Here is a 23,305-nt window from a genome sequence, read left to right as displayed (position 1 = left end):
TCTTACATCACTGAATTCCCCCACCGACTCCAGTGGGCACTGCTTACTGTGTTACAACATGCTGTGCCTTAGCAGAACCCTCAGGCTTGTCTTGCTGGGCGCTGCAGGTTCTGAGCTAGCCAACCATTTCTAGCCTGTTGCCCAACTGCTTGACAGGCTACTCATTTACTGCTCCAAATAAAATACACAAGGTTAGAAACATCTAACGCTTAAAACAAAATCACACCTTGCCCAAAGTCTGTACTCCATAGGTACAGCTCTGTAAGTACGTATAAACATTTATTACAGCTCACTTTAAGACACGTACACACCCATCAATGGTACTGGAGACCAGATCACCCTCCTACCACTTGCCCCGAGCTCCAGGGTCCTTTGATACTTCCTTGGGTACCAGGACACCATAACTACAGAGCTGCCCAGTGGCATCGTTCCCCAAAAGATCAATGTCTGTCCATACAGATCCCAAGAGACACCACTCCAAGTGTAAGTTCAAGTGTCAACAGGCCATTCGACTGCAGAAGGCATCACATCAAGCCTGCTCTTGTGCTTGGGCCCCAGTGGGTAGATTCTGGAAATGGCCCTGGCACCAAGGGCAAGGCTTTGCCAACTTTCCCTAGTGCCACCTCTGCTGAGAGGACTTGTCCTGCCTGGGAAATTCTCCTGATATGCACCAATCAAATGGCTATGTTAAATTAATTATGAACCATTAGTTGGACTGAAGACTTCTCTTAGGGTGTAAAAAATATCACCAAGAATCAGACAGGAATACCTTTTACAGGTGTATAAAATCATGAGGAGCACAGATAGGGTGAATCCACAGAGTCTTTTTCCCAGGGTTGGGGAATCAAGAACTAGAGGGCACAGGTTTAAGGTGAGAGAGGAGAGATTTAATAGGAGCCTGAGGGGCAACTTCTTCACCCAGAAAGTGGTCAGTATATGGAATGAGCTGCCAGAGGAAGTGGTTGAGGCAGGTGCATTAACAACATTTAAAGGCACCTGGACAGGTACATGGATAGGAAAGGTTTAGAGAGATATGGGCCAAACACGGGCATCTTGGTCGGCATGGACCAGTTGAGCCGAAGGGCCTGTTTCCATGCTGTATGACTGATCATCAACCCCACGACCTCTTTTCGTAGAGGACCAGGGAGTGGCTGTCACGCACAGGCCTCAAACCCCTTTGTAGTGAAAGGTGGAGGTTTCCGGTATACTGGCAAAAATGTCAGCCAACTGTGTGCACAGTCAGATCCCACAAAGAGCCAGGGGGTGCAGGTTTGAAGATGGAGACACCAATTCTTCGTCAGACGGCGGCACCAGATGCTCAGCAGACAGAAGGGGTTTCAATTAAAAGGATGGTGACTGCAAGGTCACATCGGTCCGGCTAATGACACAATCCTGGTGCAGGACCTGCTAACTCAGGAGATCAGAGTACCTCACTCCCGCTATCGAGTCACTTCCCTTCCCCAAGGCCCTCGTAAGCATAGGGGGCTCACAACCAGCATCACGAGGGGGAAGAAGGGGCAGGTGTCACCAACGAGAAGGGGTGGGGGATAACAGTGAAGGAGTCAGGAGCCCTGGTAATGGTACGAAGGGCGTCTGCACACTGTGTCAGTGCAGAGAGAAAATAATCAGGTAAACAATGGTCAATCCGGCACTTTCAAAGGGTTCCAGGGATGAGGGGTGGTCGAGACAGGAGGCGAGGCCACAAACTGTCCTCGAAATCAGTGGCCAAGGGCAGGACTGGCAAGAGTGTCAGGCACAGCGACCCTCTCCTCCCCGGAGTCCCCTCATCAGCTGCCGTCCCTCTGCACTGCTTTGAGATGGTCCCCTCACAACAGACAGACACAGAACTGCACACACACTGAACAGAGACACCACGTCATGCCATGATGGTACTCTGAGTGGGGGGGGGTGGGGGGGGGGGGTGGGGGGGGGCGGAAGAGGTTAAAAGGAGATGAGAGAGAGAGAGAGAGAGAGAGAGAGAGAGAGAGAGAGAGAGAGAGAGAGAGAGAGAGAGAGAGAGACGCACCCACACACACAGCATGTGACAATATTCATACACACGAAACAAAGAATTTGAGACAAAATAAAACACGTGACGAGAGGGCTCAGGGAATGAAACGGCCATTCACATCAGACAGACCTGAGGAGTGGTTACATGCAACTGTCAATTAAGAAAGACTCAAATCTTCACTGTTGTGGGACAAGTTGAGCAATTCTCTGCCCAATGAGACTGTGTAGACGGTCAAGTGTTCAGTGTATATTCTCTGCAGTACAGTTGGACCGAAGACTCTGCCTCTTTACACGGAGGGAGGTCACTCCTTTGATTGCGTCCAAAGTCCACTGCCTCACAAGAGCCACGGTGTGCTTGTTGTTATAGTCCTAGGTACTCCACCACGAAGATGCTCAGGATCTTGCACAGGTTCTCAATTGTGGGTGGATGCAAATTCTCAGACGTGTCTTCCATCGTGTGCCAGACCCAGGGAAACGGCGTGGAAATCAGGTGCAGGATGGGGACTCCTGGAAACCAAACACAAGAGCTGTGAGAACCACATGGACCTTCGGCACTAAAGGGGCCAATGCCTCTGCAGCTGCCACCAATCCCCAAATCCGCTGCCTCGCCAAAAACCTGACGAACTGGTGTGTGATGCACACAAAACGCTGGAGAAACTCGGCGGGTCAGGCAGCATCTACGGAGGGAAATGAACAGTCAGCGTTTTGGGTCAAGGCCCTTCACCGGGACCAGAGAGGAAGAGGGCAGAAGCCAGAATAAAAGGGTAGGGGGAAGGGGGAGGAGAACGAGCTGGTAGGTGACAGGCCAGTCCAGGAGCGGGGGGGGGGGGGAGCTGGGGCGATGTGAGAAGCTGGGAGGTGATTGGTGGAAGAGGCAAAGGGCTGAAGAAGGTGGAATCTGATTGGAGAGGACAGCGGCCCATGGAATAAAAGGGAAGGAGGTGGGGAAATAGGTGATGGGCAGGGCATGAGGGCGAGGGAGGGGAAAGAAGAGGTGAGGGGGCCACAGGAATGGGGGGAGAAAAGGGAGGGGGAAAAGAAGACGGATGGGTTAACCAGAAGTTAGAGAAACCGATGTTGCTGCCATCAGGTTGGAGACTACCTGATTGGTGCGGTGAAGCTTATTCCACTTCCTTCACGCCTTGTGTTCCACCAAAACACATTTTTCTTAACCTTTTTCATTAAATCTCACCTCCACATTTATAGGAAAACCTCAGCTATTTGACACGTTCCTGTGAGGGTTAAAGTCTGTCATACACAGCACTCTTTGGGCAAGAGGGGAATCCCAGTCATGAGTATCAATATGGATCCGGTTCCCATTGAGGGCCCGGCCTCACTGGTTTTAACTGAACTTTTCTTGCAAAACCTGTGGATCTTTCCCTAATGCTGAATAATATTTATAATCGAATGTTATTAAGCTGGAAAGGCTGGGTTCACGAGGATGTTACCGGGCCTTGAGTTAGGAGAGACTGGATAGGCTGGGACTTTTTCCCCCTGGAGTGTAGGAGGCTGAGGGGTGACCTTATAGAGGTTTACAAAATCATGAAGATCGTAGATAAGGTGAACGGTCACAGACTTTTTAACCCAGGGTAGGGGAGTCTAAAACTAGAGGGCAGAGGTTTAAAGTGAGAGGGGAAAGATTTAAAGGGGACCTGAGGGGCAAGTTTCTCCCCCACACAGAGGGTGGTGGGAACGTAGAACGAGCTGCCAGAGGAAATGGTAGAGGCAGGTACAATTAGTGTTTAAAAGACATTTGGACAGGTACATGGATAGGAAAGGTTTAGAGGGATATGGGCCAAACACGGGCAAGTGGGACTAGCTCGGGTAGGCAACATGGACGAGTTGGGCTGAAGGGCCTGTTTCCGTGCTGTATAACCCTAGGACTCACTCCCTCCATCCCCACGTGATCCAGAATTCCCAAGCAATACTGGAGATAACTAATGCAAATGTCAGGACGGTGGAATGGGAAACCAGCACTGAACAGTGTTACTGACTCACTACAACACAGGAGGCCATTTGGCCCATTGGGTCCGTGCCAGCTCCCAGCAGAGCAATCCCACTCCCACTCTCTTCACCTCCCCGCACATTGTTCTCTCTCCCCTACACGTGCCCATCAACTAATAACAACAGTGAAAAGACATTTGGACAGGTACCTGGATAGGAAAGGTTTAGAGACAATGGGACTAACTTAGATGGGTATCTAGGTCAGCATTGGCAAGTTGGGCCGAATGGCCTGTTTCCGTGCTGTATCGCTCTATGAACCTCTTTGGTTCTTTCTATTGCTTATCTACACTAGGGGGTAACTTGCAGTAACCAATTAATCTCCCAGCACATCTTTGGGATGTGCGAGGAAAAACAAGGGCACCTAGGAGAACGTTCAAACTCCACACAGACAGCACCCGAGATCAGGATCAAACCGGGGATCGCTGGAGCTGTGAAAGTGCCAACCACCGCGCCAACCTCACAGAATGCGGACCCCTCCCTCCGACATATCAGAGGCAGGCAGACAGACAGCGCTGGACTCCCGGCGCAGGTACACCGCGCCCATTACCCTTCTGCAGAAACGGAACGTGGTCGTCCTCGATGGGCGCATAATACGTGTCGCCGTTGAAGTATGCCACCTCGACTGGATGGAGCTGCAACAGACCCAGCCTATGGAGCCTCTTCTCTGGAGAGAAAGAGGAGAATTAGAGTGAAACACACACTCACACACACAATATAGTCCCCAAGCCTTGACCAGTCTACAAACTCAATGGGGAACAGGAGCAGCCCTTCACATGTCACCAGGGGAATCTACAACCTGATGGCAAGAACATTGAATTCTCTAGTTTCAGGTAACCAGCTCCCTCTCTGTCCCTTCTCTCTCTCCTCCTGATCTACCCAGTTACTCCTACACCCACCCCAGCACAACCATCTCACTTTCCCCTCCCACACCATCTGCCCTCTGCCCTCCCCACCTCCATGGTCCCACCTTCCCCTATCAGATTCCAGCCCTTGGTCCGCTCCACCTCCCAGCCTCTTGTCGCTATTCCCACTCTCCCCTCCTCACCTGGATCCACCTATCACCTGCCACCTTTTCACACCGGCTATCTCCCCCGTCTTTCAGTCCAGCTGAAGGATCGCGACCCAGATCTTCGAATGTCCCATTTCCCTCCACAGATGTTCCTCCGGTTTTTTTTTGCTCCAGATTCCAGCATCTGCAGTCTCTGTATCATCTTTCAAAGTGGTTTTTGCCTCTGTCCAGAGTTCCCTCTACTCTCCCTCATCTGCAGGTCAGTTGAAAGACCCTCCATTTTGGTTTGGACTCACAAGGCTGGTACAGCTGTACGGTGATGCCCTTCCTCGTTGAGCAGCCTGCCATGTACCCACAGCCTGGGTGTGCACGCAAGAACCTTCCCTTGAACAAAGGAAGGGATGCGATAGGATTTCCCCGTTGGGGGTGTGGTGGGAGCAAAAAAATCGGACCCTCCAAGGGGAGGAGGGAAACGAGCTCATGGCAAAGTTTCAAGGAGACAGTCCCGTACCAATCCCGACCAGCCGATTGAACCAGCGGGCTGTGTTCCTGAAGTGGTTCAAGAAGATAGGCTTGCCTACACCCAGGAGATCCAGCAGCACGAACAAGTCCTGTGAGAGACAAAAACTGGTCAAAGTTAGAGGAATCAACACCCTAGGTTCCTGTCCAACACCCTATCTAGAAGTATCCGTAGCTCTTTATGAGTGTTCCATAGGCAACCCAGTCCTCTCAAGGCTTACCCACCACTATAATGCAGGAAATGCAGCAGCGTTGTGCACAGCAAGATCCCACAAATAAAAATGTGATACCAACGGGCCTCGAGCACGGGGTGAATGTTGGCCGTGACACTCGGGACCCTTCCTGCTCCCCAGTTTGACATCGTATCCTGAAGAGGGTACCTCCAACGGAACCGTCACCCGGACTGCCTGCTGTCAGAAGCCCGTCACTCAGAGCTGAGGGTGCCCCCACTCATCTTCTGGTGCCCACACTGGAGAGGTGGGGAACGGGAAGACATCAGTCCAACATTTAACAGGTCAACTGCACAACTGGATGAAGGAATGCAACAGAAAGTTCATGACATCCAGTCTCATCACACACTCCCAGGGCAGGGACAGCGTGGGTCAGACACAGAGTGAAGCTCCCTCTACACTGTCCCGTCACACACTCCCAGGGCAGGGACAGATCTAGGCTGATTGGAGTTTGGTGTTCCCAATCCCCCAATTAGAGAGCTGCTGCTGTGGGCAGTGTGCAGGACCTCTGGAGGAGCGATGAGGTGGAGAGAGCTGCAGTTTTCCATTCAGTTTGCCAGTGGGAGGGAGGAAGGAAAAGGATTTTACTGCTGAAACAGAGGTAGGTCTAGCTCAGGTAACAAGGTTGGTGTCCAAATGCAGGAGGATAGTTGGGGGAGGCAGGAGAGGCTGGAAGGTCACTGGGGTGGGGCTGCGACGTTGAGAGGGAGCTGGTTGGCTCCTTTGACGGTGGACACCTGGGGAATTCTCCATCCCGGCTCCAACGCCTTCACCTGGAGGTCTGGAACAGGAGCCCAACACATTGATGCACTCACGAAGAAGACATGCCAGTGGCTCTACTTCATTAGGAGTTTGAGGAGATTTGGTAGGTCACCAAAGACTCTTGCAAATGTACGGTGGAGAGCATTCTGACTGGTTGCATCACCGCCTGGTATGGAGGCTCCAATGCGCAGGATCAAGAGAGACTGCAGAGGGTTGTAGACTCAGCCAGCTCCATCACGGGCACAACCCTCCCCACCATCAAGGGCATCTTCAAGAGATGGTGCCTCAAGAAGGCAGCGTCCATCACCAAGGACCCTCACCACCCGGGACATGCCCTCTTCACGTTACTACCATGGGGGAGGAGGTAAAGGAGCCTGAAGACCCACACTCAATGATTCAGGAACAGCTTCTTCCCCTCCGCCATCAGATTTCTGAACGGTCCATGAACCCACGAACACTACCTCATTGTTCCTTTTTTTTTGCACTATTTATTTTGTAATTTATAGTAATTTTATATCTTTGCACTGTACTGCTGCCGCAAAACAACAAATTTCATGTCATATAAGTCAGTGATAATAAACCTGATTCGGAGGCTTTCGAATCAACTGCCTGTACATTGTAGGTGTATGTCTCCTGTATCTCAGCAGCCTCCGTGCATCTAGTGCTGAGCTCTGACCACAACAGGGCAAGGGCAGAGCTCATCCCACTGGGCACGTGGGAGGGGTCCGTGTACTGGCACTTCAACAACTGACTCTGGGATCCGTTCCATTGGTTCTGAACTGACTGGAGGAGGAAGGAAGGAGGGCTTCCCCCCCTCGTGGCTACGGTGGGACGCGGGCAAGATACGCATTCGTCTCTTCCGTCACGAGCACGCGATGGGGACAACCAAGGGGCGGAGGTCCGAGATCGGAGGTCTTGAGGGGGCCCTCAGCTTGGAGTTCCGTCTGGGTCGAGCCATTGAGGACCCAGCCCTGCGGCAGGTGCACAAGGAAGAGGGTGCGCTGAGGGACCAGCGGCTCGAGAAGTCCCCGAGGCACGTGCACTGTGGAATGGCGCAGGCGGGTTTACCGCTCCTGCATACTGGGATTGAGGGATTTCCACGGGGCTCTCCTGCAACAGACCTTGAAGCAGATTCATGGGACCTGTGGCCTGGAGGAGTCAGTGTTCCGAGTGTACATAGAATGTGGGAGATTGCAGCCACCGAGAACTTCAGGTAGTATCTACAGCAGGTGCTGCCTCAAGGAGGCAACATCCATCATCAAGGATCCCCACCATCAAGGCCCTGCCATCTTCTTGCAGCTACCATTGGGCAGGAGGTACAGAAGCCTGATGTCCCACACCACCAGGTTCAGGAACAGCTACTTCCCTTCAACCATTCGGTTCTTGAACTGACCGGCACAACCCTAATCACTACAGTTTAGCAACAGTATGATCACTTTGTGCTAAATTGGACTCTCATTTGTTCCAATTGTGTCCTTTCTTGTAAAAAAGGTGTATAATTTACGTTTTTCTTGTGAATGCTGCTTATCTGATGCTATGTGCCTGTGATGCTGCTGCAAGTAAGTTTTTCATTGCCCCTATGCAGATATGTACTTGTGCAGATGACAATAAACTTGATGCATTCAACCCCACAGTCATAGAGCATGGAAACAGACCCTTTGGCCCAACTCGTCCATGCCAATGGTGTTGCCCAGCGAGCTAGTCCCATCTGCCTACGTTTGGCCCAAAGCCCTCTAAACCTCTCCTATCCATGTACTTATCTCAATGGCTTGTAAGTGTTGCTAACGTGCCCGCCTCAATCACTATTTCTGGCAGCTCATTCCCAATATGCACCACCCTTTGTGTGAAGAAGCTGCCCTTGATGTCCCTTTTAAACCTCTCACCTCTGATCTTAAACCCATGCCCTCTTGTTTTCAGCACCCCCTCCCTGGGGGAAAAGACTATGTGCCCTCACCCTGTCTATGCCCCTCATGATCTTATACACCTCTATCAGGTCATCCCTCAATCTCCTATGTTCCAGGGAATAAAGTCCTGGTCTGTGCAACCTCTCCTTGTAACTCAGGCCCCCAAGTCCAGGCAACATCCTGGTAAATCTTTTCTGTACTCTTTCTAGTTTAATAATGTCTTTCCTATAAGAGGGCGACCAAAACTGTACACAGTCCCGATCTGATAGCTCTCGGTGTGGACGGAACGTGGCAGATCGGTCAAGGGACGTCCATCTGCTCCTTGTGACCTTTCACAGATCCTGCAAGCCATCGAGGGTTCTGTCCATGCTGACTGCCAGCCCCTCTTCTGAGGTAATATTTGTGTCCTGGTTCCCATGGAGAGGGAGTGCACTAGAGAGGGTTCGACTGAAATTTTCATGACCAGTGGAACCACAAGAGCTGGAGGACGACCTGAACACCAAGGACAATATTTTAATTTAATTTTGTTGCTAATGATATTACTGAAGGGAACGAACACACACACAAAATGGGGACTTCAGTATAAAAGCTAAAATCAAAACTATTTAGATTTAAAGGATACGTAGAGGAAGCTTTACTCCGTACAAATGTCCAATCTAACACGGACCGGTTGCATCAAGGTCTGGTACGGCAATTCCAACGCACAGGAACACAAGAGGCTGCAGAGAGCAGCGATCACAGCCCGGTCCAGCAAAGGGGACAGCCCTCCCCACCACTGACAGCATCTACAGGAGGCGCTGCCTCAAGAAGGTGGCATCTACCACCAAGGATCCTCACCATCCGGGTCATGCCCTCTTCTCGCTGCTACCTTTGGGCAAGAGGTACAGAAGCCTGAAGTCCCACACCACCAGGTTCAGGAACAGCTACTTTCCTACAACCATCTGGTTCTTGAACCAACCTGCACAACCCTAACCCTACCTCAGCAATGGAACACTACAGACCACCTCTTGCGCTACTGTGGACTTGTCTCTGGTTGTGTCTATTTTTTGCACCAAGGTCTTGTTTTTGCAGTTTTTTTCTCTCTTCACTGTCCAGTATAATTTATACTCTGTGCATCGTCTGTACTTGCGTGCGTGTGATGCTGCTACGAGCAAGTTTTTCACTGTACCTGTACCTCACCGTACTCGTGCACATGACAGTAAGCTTGACTCGACTTGGCTCCCAGGGTGGGTACACGTTCACCTCTCTCCACACCATCCTGTGCAAAGTGAACCTCACGGCTACAGGTTCCCTGAGGTGACGCACCACCCCAATCCGACGTTACAACCCGAATCCCGATGCATGGCCACACACCACCACCGTCACTAGGCAGTCCTGCAACTCTGTCCCCCTCAGCACCTCCTGAAGGACAGTTAGTGACGGGCAGTGAGATGCCAATGATACCCACATCCCATTGGTGACAGAGAACTCACCACAGAGTCGATCAGGGTGGTGCTGGAGGTGTTCTCTGGGTGTTTGGTCCTTGACATCCGCTCAGCCAAGTGGCGGGATCCATAGAGAGAGTCCGTGGGGGTCCAACTGACCAGAGCCTCCTCTCCATCCAGGAACAGCAGCTGGAGGGTCAGATCCTGCCTCTGTACAAGAGAGGTGAATAAAATTTACTACTGCGAACTTGGCCTTGAGGACATGTTCAAGACCCACTGTAGGGTGCTGGATATAGATGCAATCGTAAGGAAAGCAAGCCAGCCTCTTTACTTTCTCAGGAGGTTTGGCTTGTCACCAAACACTCTAACAAACTTCTACAGATGTACTGCTGGAAGTGCCCTGACTGGTTGCATCATGGTCTGGTACGGCAATTCCAATGTACAGGAACACAAGAAGCTGCAGAGAGTAGTGGACTCTGCCCAATACATCATGGGCACACCCCTCCCCACCAGTGGTATCTACGTGAGATGCTATCTCAAGAAAGCAACATCCATCGTCAAAGATCCCCACCATCCGGGCCGTGCCATCTTCTCGCAGTTCCCATCGGGCAGGAGGTACAGAAGCCTGAAGTCCCACACCACCAGGTTCAGGAACAGCTACTTCCCTTCAACCATTCGGTTCTTGAACCAACCTGCACAACCCTAATTACTGCAGTTTAACAACACTGTGATCACTTTGCACTAAATTGGACTTCGTTTCTCATTTGTTCCAATTGTGTTCTCTCTTGTAAAAATTGTGTATAATTTATGTTTTTCTTGTGAATGCTGCTTATCTGATGCTATGTGCCTGTGATGCTGCTGCAAGTAAGTTTTTCATTGCATCAGTGCATACATGTACTTGTGCATATGACAATAAACTCGACCTTGACTTTGAGGACCTGAGACAAGAGTGGGAGACGCAGTGGTGTAGCTGTTAGAGCTGCTGTGTCACAGCTCCAGAGACCTGGGTTCAATCCTGACCACTGCTGATGCTGTCTGTGTGGAGTTTGCACGTTCTCCCTGTGGCCACATGGGTTTCCCCTAGGTTACAGCTGGCATGGAAACAGACCCCTCAGCCCAACTCCTCCATGCTGACCAAGATGCCCATCTAAGCTGGTCCCATTTACCCACATCTGGCCCATATCCCTCTAAACCTTTCGCATCCACGTACATGTCCAAATTTCTATTAAATGTTGTTAATGTACCTGCCTCAACCACTTCCTCTGGCAGCTCGTTCCATAGACTGGCCACCCTCTGGGTGAAAAAGTTGCCCCTCAGGTTCCTAGTAAATCTCCCCCCTCTCACCTTAAACCTGTGCCCTCTAAGTTCTTGATTCCCCAACCCTGTGAAAAAGATTGTGTGCGTTCACCCTGTCTATGCCCCTCGTAATTCTGTACACCTCTATAAGATCACCTCTCATTCTTCTAAGCTCCAATGAAAAAAGTTCCAACCTGTTCAACCTCCCTGCACCACTCAGTCCCTCAAGTCCCGGCAACATCCTCGTAAATTTCCGGGTGCTCCAGTTTCCTCCCACATCCCAAAGACGTGCAGGTTGGTAGGTTAATTGGCTGCTCTAAAATGCCCCTCGTGTGTAGGAGAGGGGTAAAATCTGGGGGGAGTTGATGGTAATGTGGGGAGAATAAAACAGGGTTAGTGTAAATGGGACAGGAGCGGAGGAGTGACTTTAAAGAGGTTTATAAGATTATTATGGACAGAGATGGGACTGATAGAATCTTTTCCCCTGGGCAGAGCAGTCTGGGGCACAGGTTTAAGGTGAGAGGGGAGGGGAGATTTGAGGGGTACATTTTTCACACAGAGGGTGGTGAATATCTGGAACAAGCTGTCAGAGGACGAGGTGGAGGCAGATATGATAGAGGCATTTAAGAGGCTTTTAGACAGACACGTGAATATGCAGGGAATGGAGGGATTATGGACCATGTGCAGGCAGAAGAGATTTCATTTAATTTGGCATGGTGTTTGGCACAGACATTGTGGGCTGAAGAGCCTGTTCCTGTGCTGTATTGGTATATTATTGTCACTTGAACTGAGGTACAGTGAAAAACTTGTCTTGCATACCGATCAATTCATTACACAGTGCAGTTACATTGAGTTAGTACAGAGTGCACTGAGGTAGTACAGGTAAAAACAATAACAGTACAGAGTAAAGTGTCACAGCTACAGAGAAAGTGCAGTGCAATAAGGTGCAAGGTCACAACAACGTAGATCGTGAGGTCAGAGTCCATCTCATCGTATAAGGGAACCATTCAATAGTCTTATCACAGTGGGGTAGAAGCTGTCCTTAAACCTGGTGGTACGTGCCCTCAGGCTCGTACTGTTCTATGTTCTGCAATGTTTAAAAGGCGTTGGGACAGATACTTGGATAGAAGATGCCAGAAGATACAGTCCTAATGCAAGCAGGTAGTGTAGATGGGCATCAAGGTCCTGCTTCTGTGCTGTACATTTCTAAGATTCTGTGGGTGTAAATGGGTGCTTGTTGGTCAGCACGGACTCAATGGGCCAAAGGGCCTGTTTCCCTGCTGTACGACTTACCCTGTCCTTCAGCTTGACCAGCTCCTTGTCCAGCGAGTGCACCAGTTCCAGCATCATGGAGCACGGTACCGCGGAATCGGTGGCCCCCACGTACACCCGCCCCCGATCGTCGGGGGGGTAGTACTTGGAGTCGTAGTGACAGGCGAGGACGAGTCGCCGGCGGGCCGAGGGGTCGAGGGTGGCCACCATGTTGGAGAAGGTTCGCCTGCCGAGAGGGGTCCTGTCCTCGAACGTGTCCAGCTCCAAGGTCCAGCGGGCAGACAGCGACTCCATGTACCCTCTGATGTGCTGTGGGGGCGGAGGGGGGGGGGGGGGGAAACAAGAGCAAAACACCGTCACAACGCAGGACCCAAACCCTCTACCCCATCCAATCTCAGGCACACCGTGTAACCTGGAGCCCCCGTCTGACCCGAGTGTGAAATTCAGCAGGAGATATTCGACTGCAGGAGGCTGTACTTGCACTGCAATGAACTTTGTGTTCTTTCTCGTACACAGTAGCGTTGCAGTTAGCGTAACGCTTTACAGCACCAGCGACCCGAGTTCAATTCCGGCCACTGTCTGTAAGGAGTTTGTACGTTCCCCCCGTGTCTGCGTGGGTTTCCTCCAGGTGCTCCGGTTTCCTCCCCCATTCCAAAGACGTACGGGTTAGGAAGTTGTGGGCATGCTATGTTGGCACCGGAAGCGTGACGACACTTGCGGACTGCCCCCAGAACACGCTACACAAAAGATGCATTCCCCGAGTGTTTCGATGTACGTGTGACTAATAAAGAAATCTTATCTTAAAGACAGCATGCCAGTGGCTCTACTCTGTTACGTTTGAGGAGATTTGGTATGTTTCCAAAGACTCCCACAAATTTCTATAGCTGTACAGTGGAGAGCATTCTGACTGATTGCATCACCGCCTGGTATGGAGGCTCCAATATGCCAGATCACAGTAGACTCAACCAGCTCCATCACAGGCACAACCCTCCCCACCATCAAGGACATCTTCAGGAGGTGGTGCCTCAAGAAGGCGGCATCCATCATTAAGGACCCTCACCACCTGGGACATGCCCTCGTCACGTTACTACCATCGGGGAGGAGGTACAGGAGCCTGAAGACCCGCACCCAACATCTTAGGAACAGCTTCTTCCCCTCCGCCATCAGATTTCTGAACAGTCCATGAATACTACCTCGTTATTCCTTTCTTTTTTGCACTATTTATTTATTTTTGTAATTTGATGTCTTTGCACTGTACTGCTGCCATAAAACAACAAACGTCACGTCAGACAAGCCTGTGATAATAAATCTGATTCTGATTTTGACTTGGAGTCCAAAACCAACCCTCAACCAGCAATACCACAGAAGGTCCAGCAGAGGTCACTGAAAGGCAACTGGGAACACTATGTCTGGGACGCATTCCTTCATTGCAAACCAGGCAATTTGATCCTCAACCAGAGTTACCTCAGCCCAAAGAATAAAGGCGACCAGCAACTTTGCACATCACACACGGTGCAGCACAGATCAGTGGAGTATGCCCAACTCATTAAATGCAACAAAAAAAACCAGACATTCAGCTTCTGAAGTCTGCTCTTCCATCCAGTATGACTATGACTGATCTAGTTCAAGTTTACTGTCAGAGGCACACATACACAGGGTAGAAATGCCATGAAAATTAGGTTTTTGCAGCAAGTTCAGACAATCTGCAGGAATTCACACCTCTCCAATTCCTCTCACACTACATCCCAAAATGTTGCTTTCCAGAAGACACACTTCAATGAAACTGCTGCCTTCCCCAGGAAGTCTGCCTCCCACAGGCTGAGCGACCCCGGAATCGTAGAGAAAACCCACCCGATTTCCCAATGCCAATCGATACAAATTCCCAGAATTCATTAATAAATCTCGGGGGCACCTTCCGTCTGGATCACACCTTAAATACATGGTAACTGGAGAAGATCGGAATCTGTTATACTTCTGAAAGGGATTTCTTGTTTCGGTAGAATCCCACTTCCGATGCTAATTTTACTTTTGTAATCTAACCTGAACCACACAATAACTTGCATTACAATAATTTCTCGATTTACAAATGTTCGACTGATGGATTTCTGCTACAAAGCCTGGACTCCGCGGGGTACGTCCTTGATTTACAAAGCTAATCTTCATTACAACAGATATCACACCTAACTCTCCCACATGGGAATACACAGTACTGAAACAACCAGTATGCATTTTGCCCAATTATTTCAAATTACAAAATTTCATTCAACAGATGTTTTCCTGGAATGTAATCCTTCGCATGCACCAAGGAACTCCTGCATGTGAAATGAGAATGGTAAATTGGTTTATTATTGTCACATGTACCGATGTACAGTGAAAAACTTTGTTTTGCATGCCATCCATACAGATCATTTCATCACATCAGTGCATTGAGGTAGTACAAGGGAAAAGCAATAACAGAATGCAGAATATAGTGTCACATTTACAGAGAAAGCGCAGTGCAGGCAGACAATAAGGTGCAAGGCCATAACAAGGTAGATTGTGAGGTCAAGAGTCTATCGTATCGTACTAGGGGACCGTTCAATAGTCTTGTAACAGCCAGATAGAAGCAGTCCCCGAGCCTGGTTGTACATGCTTTCAGGCTTTTGTATCTTCTGCCTGATGGGACGGGGGAAGAAGAGAGAATGTCTGGGGTGGGTGGGGTCTTTGATTATGCTGGCTGCTTTACCAAGGCAGCGAGAAGTATAGACAGAGTTCATGGAGGGGAGGCTGGTTTCCGTGATGTGCTGAGCTGTGCAACAAACTGTAGAGAGGTGTGGACAGTCTCGGGCAGAGCAGTTGCCATACCAAGCCGTGATGCATCCGGATAGGATGCTTTCTATGATACATCTATAAAAGCTGGTGAGGATCAACGAGGACAAGTTGAATTTCTTTAGCCTCCTGAGGAATTCGAGGTGCTTGTGAGCTTTCTTGGCCGTGACTTCTACATGGTTGGACCAGGACAGGCTATTGGTGATGTTCACTCCTAGGAACTTGAAGCTCTCAACCATGGTCCACATCAGATCACTGCTGTTCCAATGCGGGACTATCAAACTGTTCAGGGATAGCTTCTGCTAAACAGAGTATTGGGGTGTGACCCAAATGTTAGAACCAAAATACAGGCTTTGTCCAATCTGAAATTCTTATGCCAATCAGGGGACAAATGGTATTGGTTTATTACTGTCACATGTACCATCAGTGCAGAAGAATGAGAGGGGACCTTATAGAAACATATAAAATTATGAAAGGGACAGATAAGATCGAGGCAGGAAGGTTATTTCCAATGGTAGGTGAGACTAGAACTAGGGACATATCCTCAAGACTCGGGGGAGTAGATTTAGGACGGAGATGAGAAACTGCTTTTCCCTAGAGAGTAGTGAATCTGTGGAATTCTCTGCCCAGGGAAGCAGTGGAGGCTACCTCATTAAATATATTTAAGGCACAGTTAGATAGATTTTTGCATCGTAGGGGAATGAAGGGTTATGGGGAAAAGGCAGGGAGGTGGAGCTGAGTCCACGGCCAGATCAACCAAGAGTGATGGAGCAGGCTCGACGGGCCAGATGGCCGCCTCCTCCTGCTCCTATTTCTTATGTTCTTATGTACCGAGATACAGCAAAAAGCTATTGCTTGTGTGTCATCCAGGCAGAATTATAAAACGACCTGATATCAGTGATGCTGAGGGAGTCCCAAGGAAATTTGACCCATCAACCTGGCACTAGCTGCTCACATTCAGAGCCCACACATTGTGTGTCAGTGTGGCTTGGGGGATGGCACTGTCAGCGGGCTGTAGTTTCCAATCCTGAGCCAGCGGCAAACAGAGCAAACAACACCACAATGTTGAAGATATTGTCTCTCACAATGGTGGCTGTGAACGCTGGCTGTTTGAGGAGTGAGTGCCCCTCCTACATAGCAACTCTTCAATGCTAATTAAACTCCTTCCTTCACACGTGGATCTAACGGTTAACGGTCACACTCCTCGAACACATCATGCTATACACAAGTAAGTTGAAGTAGTAAAAACAGGATATAGAGTCACAGAGCAATACAGCATGGATACAGGCCCTTTGGCCCAACCAGTCCATGCCGACCATGGTGCCCACCAACTAGTCCCAATTTCCTGCATTCAGCCCATATCCGTCTAAGCCCCGGCCCTCCGTGTACCTATCCAAGTGCTTCTTAAATGATACTATTGTACCTGCCTCACCCACTTCCTCTGGCAGCACATTCCATATACTCACCACCCTCTGTGGGAAAAAGTTGCCCCTCAGGAACCTTCTAAATCTTTCCCCTCTCACCCTAAACCTATGCCCCCTGGGGAAAAGACTGTTAACGTCCACCTTACCTATGCCTCTCACAATCTTAAACACTTCCACAAGGTCACCCCTCATTTTCCTACATTCCAAGGAATAAAAGACCTAACCTCTCCCTATAACTCAGGCCCTGTAGTCCTGGCAACAACTCTAGTCCTGCACTAGAGTTACAGAAAAAGTGCAGTGCAGGTAGACAAATAATTGGAATTGGTTTATTATTGTCACTTGTACCGAGGTACAGTGAAAAACTAGTCTTGCATACCGTTCATACAGATCAATTCATTACACAGTGCATCGAGGTAGTACAAGGTAAAACAATACAGAATGCAGAATAAAGTGTCACAGCTACAGAGAAAGTGCAGTGCAGGTAGACAATAAGGTACAAGGTAGATTGTGAGGTCAAGAGTCCATCTTATTGTACTAGGGAACCGTTCAATAACCTTTCCCGCCGCTGTCTGTAAGGAGTTTATACGTTCTCCCCACGACTGTGTGGGTTTCCTCCGGGTGCTCTGGTTTCCTCCCACATTCCAAAGACGTACAAGTTAGGAAGTCGTGGGCATGCTACATTGGCGCCAGAAGTGTGGCAACACTTGTGAGCTGCCCCCAGACCTTTTACACAAAGATGCATTTAACTGTGTGTTTCGATGTACATGTGACTAATAAAGATCTTATCTTATCTAGAAGCTGCCCTTAAGCCTGGTGGTATGTGCTTTCAGGCTTTTGTATCTTCTGCCCTATGGGAGGGGGGGGAGAAGAGAGAATGACTGGGGTAGGTGGGGTCTTTGATTACATTGGCTGTGTTATCGAGGCAGCGAGAAGTGTAGACCATGGAGGGGAGGCTGGTTTCCGTGATGTGCTGAGCTGTGTCCACAACACTCTGCAGTTTCTTGCTGTCGCAGGCAAATAAAATGCAAGGGCCACGAGGAGGTAGATTGGGAGATCAAGAGCTCACCTATAGCACGTGAAAGTTGCCCCTGTAACACCAATGCTACAACTCAAAAAAGAGACAATTTAACTGGGGACCCACCTGTCGGACGAATTCAATGCCTTCTGACCCTGGGTATCGCTCAATCAGCATCGGCACCAGAAACACATTCCACAGGCGATGGGAGTCGATGAGCGAGGCAAAGTGCCTCACCTGACTGGACATGATGCTCTTCGGTTTGTGGTCGAGCTGTTTGAAAATAGCGCACAGAATTTAGCTTCACATTCGACAGAGCCGAGCGTCTGAATCAACCGGGTCTGGAGACTCCGGACCGAGTGTTGGTCAATAGGATTAGTATGGATAGGACTTGATGGTTAGCATGGATGGAGTGGGCCAAAGGGCCTGTATTGTAAAGTAGCACACAGAACAGCAATGGGCCTTTCAACCCAGCTTGTCCACATCGACCATTCTGCCCATCTATGCGTCATGTTTGTCCATGTTAGGACTGGATCCCAAAGACAGAGTCGAGTTTATTGTCATCTGCACAAATCCATGTGTGCACAGGTGCAGTGAAAAACTTACTTGCAGCAGCATCACAGGCACATTGCATCAGATAAGCAGCATTCACAAGAAAAACATAAATCATACACAATTTTTACAAGAAAGAACACAATTAGAACAAAAGAAAAGTGCATTTTAGTGCAAAGTGGTCACAGTGTTGCTAAACTGTTGTCATTAGGGTTGTGCCGGTTGGTTCAAGAACCAAATGGTTGAAAGGGAGGAGCTACACCTCTCTACACCTTTCCTATCCAAATGCCTTTTAAATGTTGCAATTGTATCTGCCTCCACCAGCTCTACTGGCAGCTCGTTCCATCAGGTAGAAGATACAGGAGCCTGAGGGCATTTACCACCAGGCTCAAGGACAGCTTCTATCCCACTGTGAAAAGACAATTGAACGATTCCCTTATACGATGAGATGGACTCTGACCTCACAATCTATCTTGTTGTGACCTTGCACCTTATTGTCTACCTGCACTGCACTTCCTCTGTAGCTGTGACACTTTACTCTGTATTCTGTTATTGTTTTACCCTGTACTATCTCAATACACTGTGTAATGAATTGACCTGTACAATCAGTATGCAAGACAAGTTTTTCCACTGTACCTCGGTACAAGTGACAATAATAAACCAACATTCACAGCCCTCTGTATGATGAACATAACCCTGAGATCTCATTTAAATTTCTCCCCTCTCACTTAAACCTGCGCCCTCTCACTCTGGACTCCCCTGCCCTGGGAAAAAGTCTATGCCCCTCATAATTTTATAAACCACTATCAGGTCACCCCTCAGCCTCCTATGCTCCAATGAGAATAAACCCAGCCACACTTATTCTCCCCACATTCCCACAGATGCTGCCTGACCTGCTGAGTGTTTCCAGCATTGTCTGTTTTAGTTCAGATTTTCAGCATCTGCAGCTTTTGTTTCCTACCTGTTCTAACAAAAAAAGCCTTATTTTTTGCTTTAAAAACTGTACATCTTGCTTTGCAGTTCCTCATTGCAAAATAACTGAACACAAATTGCGTAAAACTATGCATATTGCATATTGTCAAAACCTTTCCACAGATACAGAAATAAAAACTTGTGGTAGTTTAACTGGTCGAATTGCTGCTACATTTTGGTGCATTGATTGTCACACAGTTGGGACATTTTGAAATGCATGATTAAAAAAATTACTATAGGGTATACAGGGTTCACTTTACAGCGCCAGCGACCCAGGTTCAATTCCGGCCGCTGTCTTAAGGAGTTTGTACGTTCTCCCCATGTCTGCGTGGGTTTCTTCCGGGTGCTCCGGTTTCCTCCCACATTCCAAAGACGTATGGGTTAGGAAGTTATGGGCATGCTATGTTGGCGCCGGAAGCGTGGCGACACTTGCGGGCTGCCCCCAGAACACTCTACGCAACAGATGCATTTCACTGTGTGTTTTGATGTACGTGTGACCAATAAAGAAATCATATATTTCATTTTACTATATATTTTTCAGAAAACCCAGTATTCTAATTTCTTTATTAACGCCCTTATTCACTTGAGCTGCTGCTTCTAATATCTTGTGTACTGGGACCCCCCCCCCAATTTCCTGAGCTCTTCAAGTCTGTCCTAATATTCCTAATAGCCGTCACCCATTCAAAGATTTTAGACTTTCAAACACTGTGGGGACCTTTATTCAACTATTTCCAAAATCTTTGATCTGGTGGCTAAAGCACAGATATTGACTGATATCGTTATGTGTCAAGGGTTTCTCCTTGTCCTTTTTTTTAAACGAAACAGCTCCGGTCTTGGTAGTGGGTTTAGATTTTTTTTATAATAAAATTATTCCAATTTATTCATTATTAATTATCATGTGTGTAATTAATATAGACTATTGTGACTTCAAGTATGATTTAACACAATGTACTTAGTAGTATTTTTTCTTTTTGATTCATGTACTCTGTATTTTCTTTGCAAAATTAATAAAAATATTGTAAAAAGAAAGAAAGATTTGTACCACGTTTCAATTTATTTGCTTGCAACAAACTCAACTGGACGCGCGGATGCATTAATTTGAGTTACTGCAAACTTAATAATAAAATTTATTAATAAAATTTAATAATCGTTTGAGTGGGATAATAAGGCCGGAAAAGGTGCAGAAAAGATTCACGAGGATGTTACTGGGACTGGAGGGCTCGAGTTACAAGGAGAGACTGGGACTGTTTTCCCTGGAGCAAAGGAGGCCGAGGGGTGACCTTATAGAGAGGGATCGACGAGGTGAATGGTCACAGTCATTCTCCCGGGATAGGGGAGTCTAAAACTCGGGGTGAGAGGGGAAAGATTTAGAAGGGACCTGAGGGGCAACTTCTTCACCCAGATGGTGGTGGGGAGATGGAACGAGCTGCCAGAGGGTGGCTGAGGCAGGTGCAATAATCAACGTTTAAGAGAGATTTGGACAGGTATACGGATAGGAAAAGTTGAGAAGGCTATGGGTCAAACGCAGGCAAATGGGACTGGCTTAGTTGGGAATTTTGGTCGGCATGGACGCGTTGGGCAGAAGGGCCTGTTTCCGTGCTCACTCTACGACTCCAAAACGCAGCCAGAACACCTAAAATCTAAAAACTGAGCGACATGTTTTCAGACCACAAACCCTCAGTCGAGATTAGACACGTTGCAAACTCACGTTCAGCATTTAACTGACAGAATTCCCAATAAATTGTTTTATATCAAACACATGATAAATCGGAACTTACAACTCAAATCGGTAAAATAAAGCGATCTTTATGCAACAGAGGCGAAATTAATTTGAAAAAAAATCACCCAGAGCTGCAGTTTGATTGGTTAATGCAACATTGTTGCAATTTTCATGTAACATTGTTGCAATTTCAGGTCACATTGTTGCAATTTCAGGTTACATATGGGAGGCCACGTACCTTCCGCTGGCTCCAATCCGCCTGTGTTACATCGGGCTGCTTAGAAGTGAAACAAAGCCCCCGGATAATGCACAGAACCGCAAGAACCAACGAAGCCGAGAGCAGGATGATAACCCAGGGCAACCTGCCCACCCCGGAGCGCTTCTCTGGGCGAGAGGCGCGGAAATTCCGCGCTGATTTAGACATGATGGGTGCAAGGGGGTCACATTTTGCACCGGCGAATATATACAGGAACGTGTCAGTTCCAGGATGATTCCTCAGCCCCAATCTACTGCCCCAAAGAGGCGACGCCGGATGATGACATCCCCGGAGTGGGTGTACCCTAGGAAAAGCCACCACCCCTTTGTTGACTGACAGATTTTGCAGGAAGAGCGTAAAATATTATCATTCATCTGCAAAAAGTTACGAGTGAATCAGAACAACGCCCTGTTCGGGATTAGCATGCATTCACTTTCAGTACGGAATGACAGTAGTTCGGCCCATCTAATTCATGCTGACTCGCTGCAAGAGGATGTTATTCGCCCCTTTCTTCTGAGCCCAGTCCTGTATTTTCTTTTATAAGTATTTATCCTCGTGTTCTTTTTTCTTTTCCCCTTCCTCGCATTTCCTGACAACGCCAGAGGCCGTTTGGCCCGTTGAGTCCATGCTAGCTCTCAGAGCACAATCTTCAGTCTGCCACATCTTCCCTCTGCACCTCATCTCTCTCACATGCCCATCAACTACCTCCATCCCCCCCCCCCCTCACCCAAACACTAGGGGCAATTTACAGCGGCTAATTAACTTTTCAGCACGTCTTTGGGACGTGGGAGGAAACCGGAGCGCCCGGGGGGAAACCCACGCGGTCACAGGGAGAACGTGCAAACTCCACACAGCACCAGAGGTCAGGATCGAACCAGGGTCACTGAAGCTGTGTCATCTGGTTCCTTTTCTTAAAGCCATGATCAGCCTCCCTAAGCTTCACACGAACAAGGAATTTCATTGCGCCCTGATGCATTTGACAATAAACTAAACTACCTAAATATACCCTTCTACTTGAAGCTGGGAAATCTGGGTCCAGGGTGGAACCACATGACCTACCTGCCTCCATCCCCACTGCCACTGGCTACCCAACACGCCAGTTATCGTGATACCCCATCTTCCCAAGGATGACACTTGACTATTGGCCCACTTGCCCGATAAGAGTAAACCCGGCATCCGATTGGTCAGAAAACCGGATTGGTTCAGCATCTGGCTCACTCATTGGTCCAGAATGTGAGCCAAGGGGACCTGAGCGCAACTGGGATGTGTGGTCAGTGCCAGGGTCTGGACTGTGAGCTGGGTTGTGGTCGGGAACAGTAGGTACGAGGCTGGAGCCCAGATCCAGCGTGCTTGTATATTTCCCAATTCCTTTAAACTCACTGGAAAATTTATTATCCTGCTGTTTAATATGTAAATTGACATAACAACATGTAGGGTGTGAGTAATATCCGATAGTCCAGAAACTTCTCTACTCTCTCTACACCCATGACTACGTGGCCAAGCACAGCTCAAACGCCATCTATAAATTCACCGATGACCCCACTGTTGTTGGCAGAATCTCAGATGGAGACGAGGAGGCGTACCGGAGTGAGATAGGTCTGCTGGTTGAGTGGTGTCGCAACAACAACCTTGCACAACATCAGTGAGATGGAGGAACTGATTATGGACTTCAGGAAGGGGAAGTCCGGAGAACACACCCCAGTCCTCATTGAGGGGTCTGCAGTGGAAAGGGTGAGCAAGTTCCTGGACTTCAACATCTCAGAGGATCTATCCTGGGCCCAACACATTGATGCAATCACGAAGAAGGCACGCCAGCGGCTCTACTTCATTAGAAGTTTGGGGAGATTCAGTATATCACCAAAGACTCTTACAAATTTCTACAGATGTACAGTGGAGAACATTCTGACTGGTTGCATCACCAGTCACCAGATATGGAGGCTCCAATGCGCAGGATCGCAAGAAGTTGCAGAGGGTTGTAGATTCAGCCAGCTCCATCACAGGCACAACCCTCCCCACCATCAAGGACATCTTCAAGAGGCGGTGCATCAAGAAGACGGTATCCATCCAGCATCTGATTGGTCAGTAAACCTGATGTTCAGCATCAGGCTCACTCGAGGCAGCATCCATC

At 48.7% G+C, this 23,305-nt stretch overlaps 1 protein-coding gene across 1 annotated transcript; it reads right to left on the bottom strand.

Annotated features, from left to right (window-relative positions):
* Positions 1–262: 262 nt before the first annotated feature.
* qpctla (glutaminyl-peptide cyclotransferase-like a) lies at positions 263–21,462 on the bottom strand. The gene is made up of 7 exons (XM_052044394.1): positions 21,160–21,462; positions 17,804–17,950; positions 12,452–12,739; positions 9,911–10,072; positions 5,535–5,634; positions 4,562–4,678; positions 263–2,517 (listed from the first exon to the last, which is right to left on the bottom strand). Exons 1-7 carry the CDS (start codon positions 21,343–21,345, stop codon positions 2,372–2,374), a joined length of 1,146 nt encoding a protein of 381 aa, XP_051900354.1. The 5' UTR covers positions 21,346–21,462; the 3' UTR covers positions 263–2,371.
* Positions 21,463–23,305: the final 1,843 nt, after the last annotated feature.

The sequence above is a fragment of the Pristis pectinata genome, chromosome 35, assembly GCF_009764475.1.
Source record: "Pristis pectinata isolate sPriPec2 chromosome 35, sPriPec2.1.pri, whole genome shotgun sequence".
Classification (NCBI taxonomy): Eukaryota; Metazoa; Chordata; class Chondrichthyes; order Rhinopristiformes; family Pristidae; genus Pristis; species Pristis pectinata.
Note: the sequence above shows the minus strand (reverse complement) of the source record. Positions and strands in the feature narration are given on the sequence as shown.

Excerpts from the sequence above, each read along its gene's own strand:
- qpctla (XM_052044394.1), bottom strand. The coding sequence starts at position 21,345 with ATGTCTAAATCAGCGCGGAATTTCCGCGCCTCTCGCCCAGAGAAGCGC. Across the intron at positions 10,073-12,451 it reads TGGTCAAGCTGAAGGACAGG|AGGCAGGATCTGACCCTCCA; the intron begins GTAAGTCGTACA and ends TCTCTTGTACAG. Across the intron at positions 5,635-9,910 it reads CCACCCTGATCGACTCTGTG|GACTTGTTCGTGCTGCTGGA; the intron begins GTGAGTTCTCTG and ends TGTCTCTCACAG.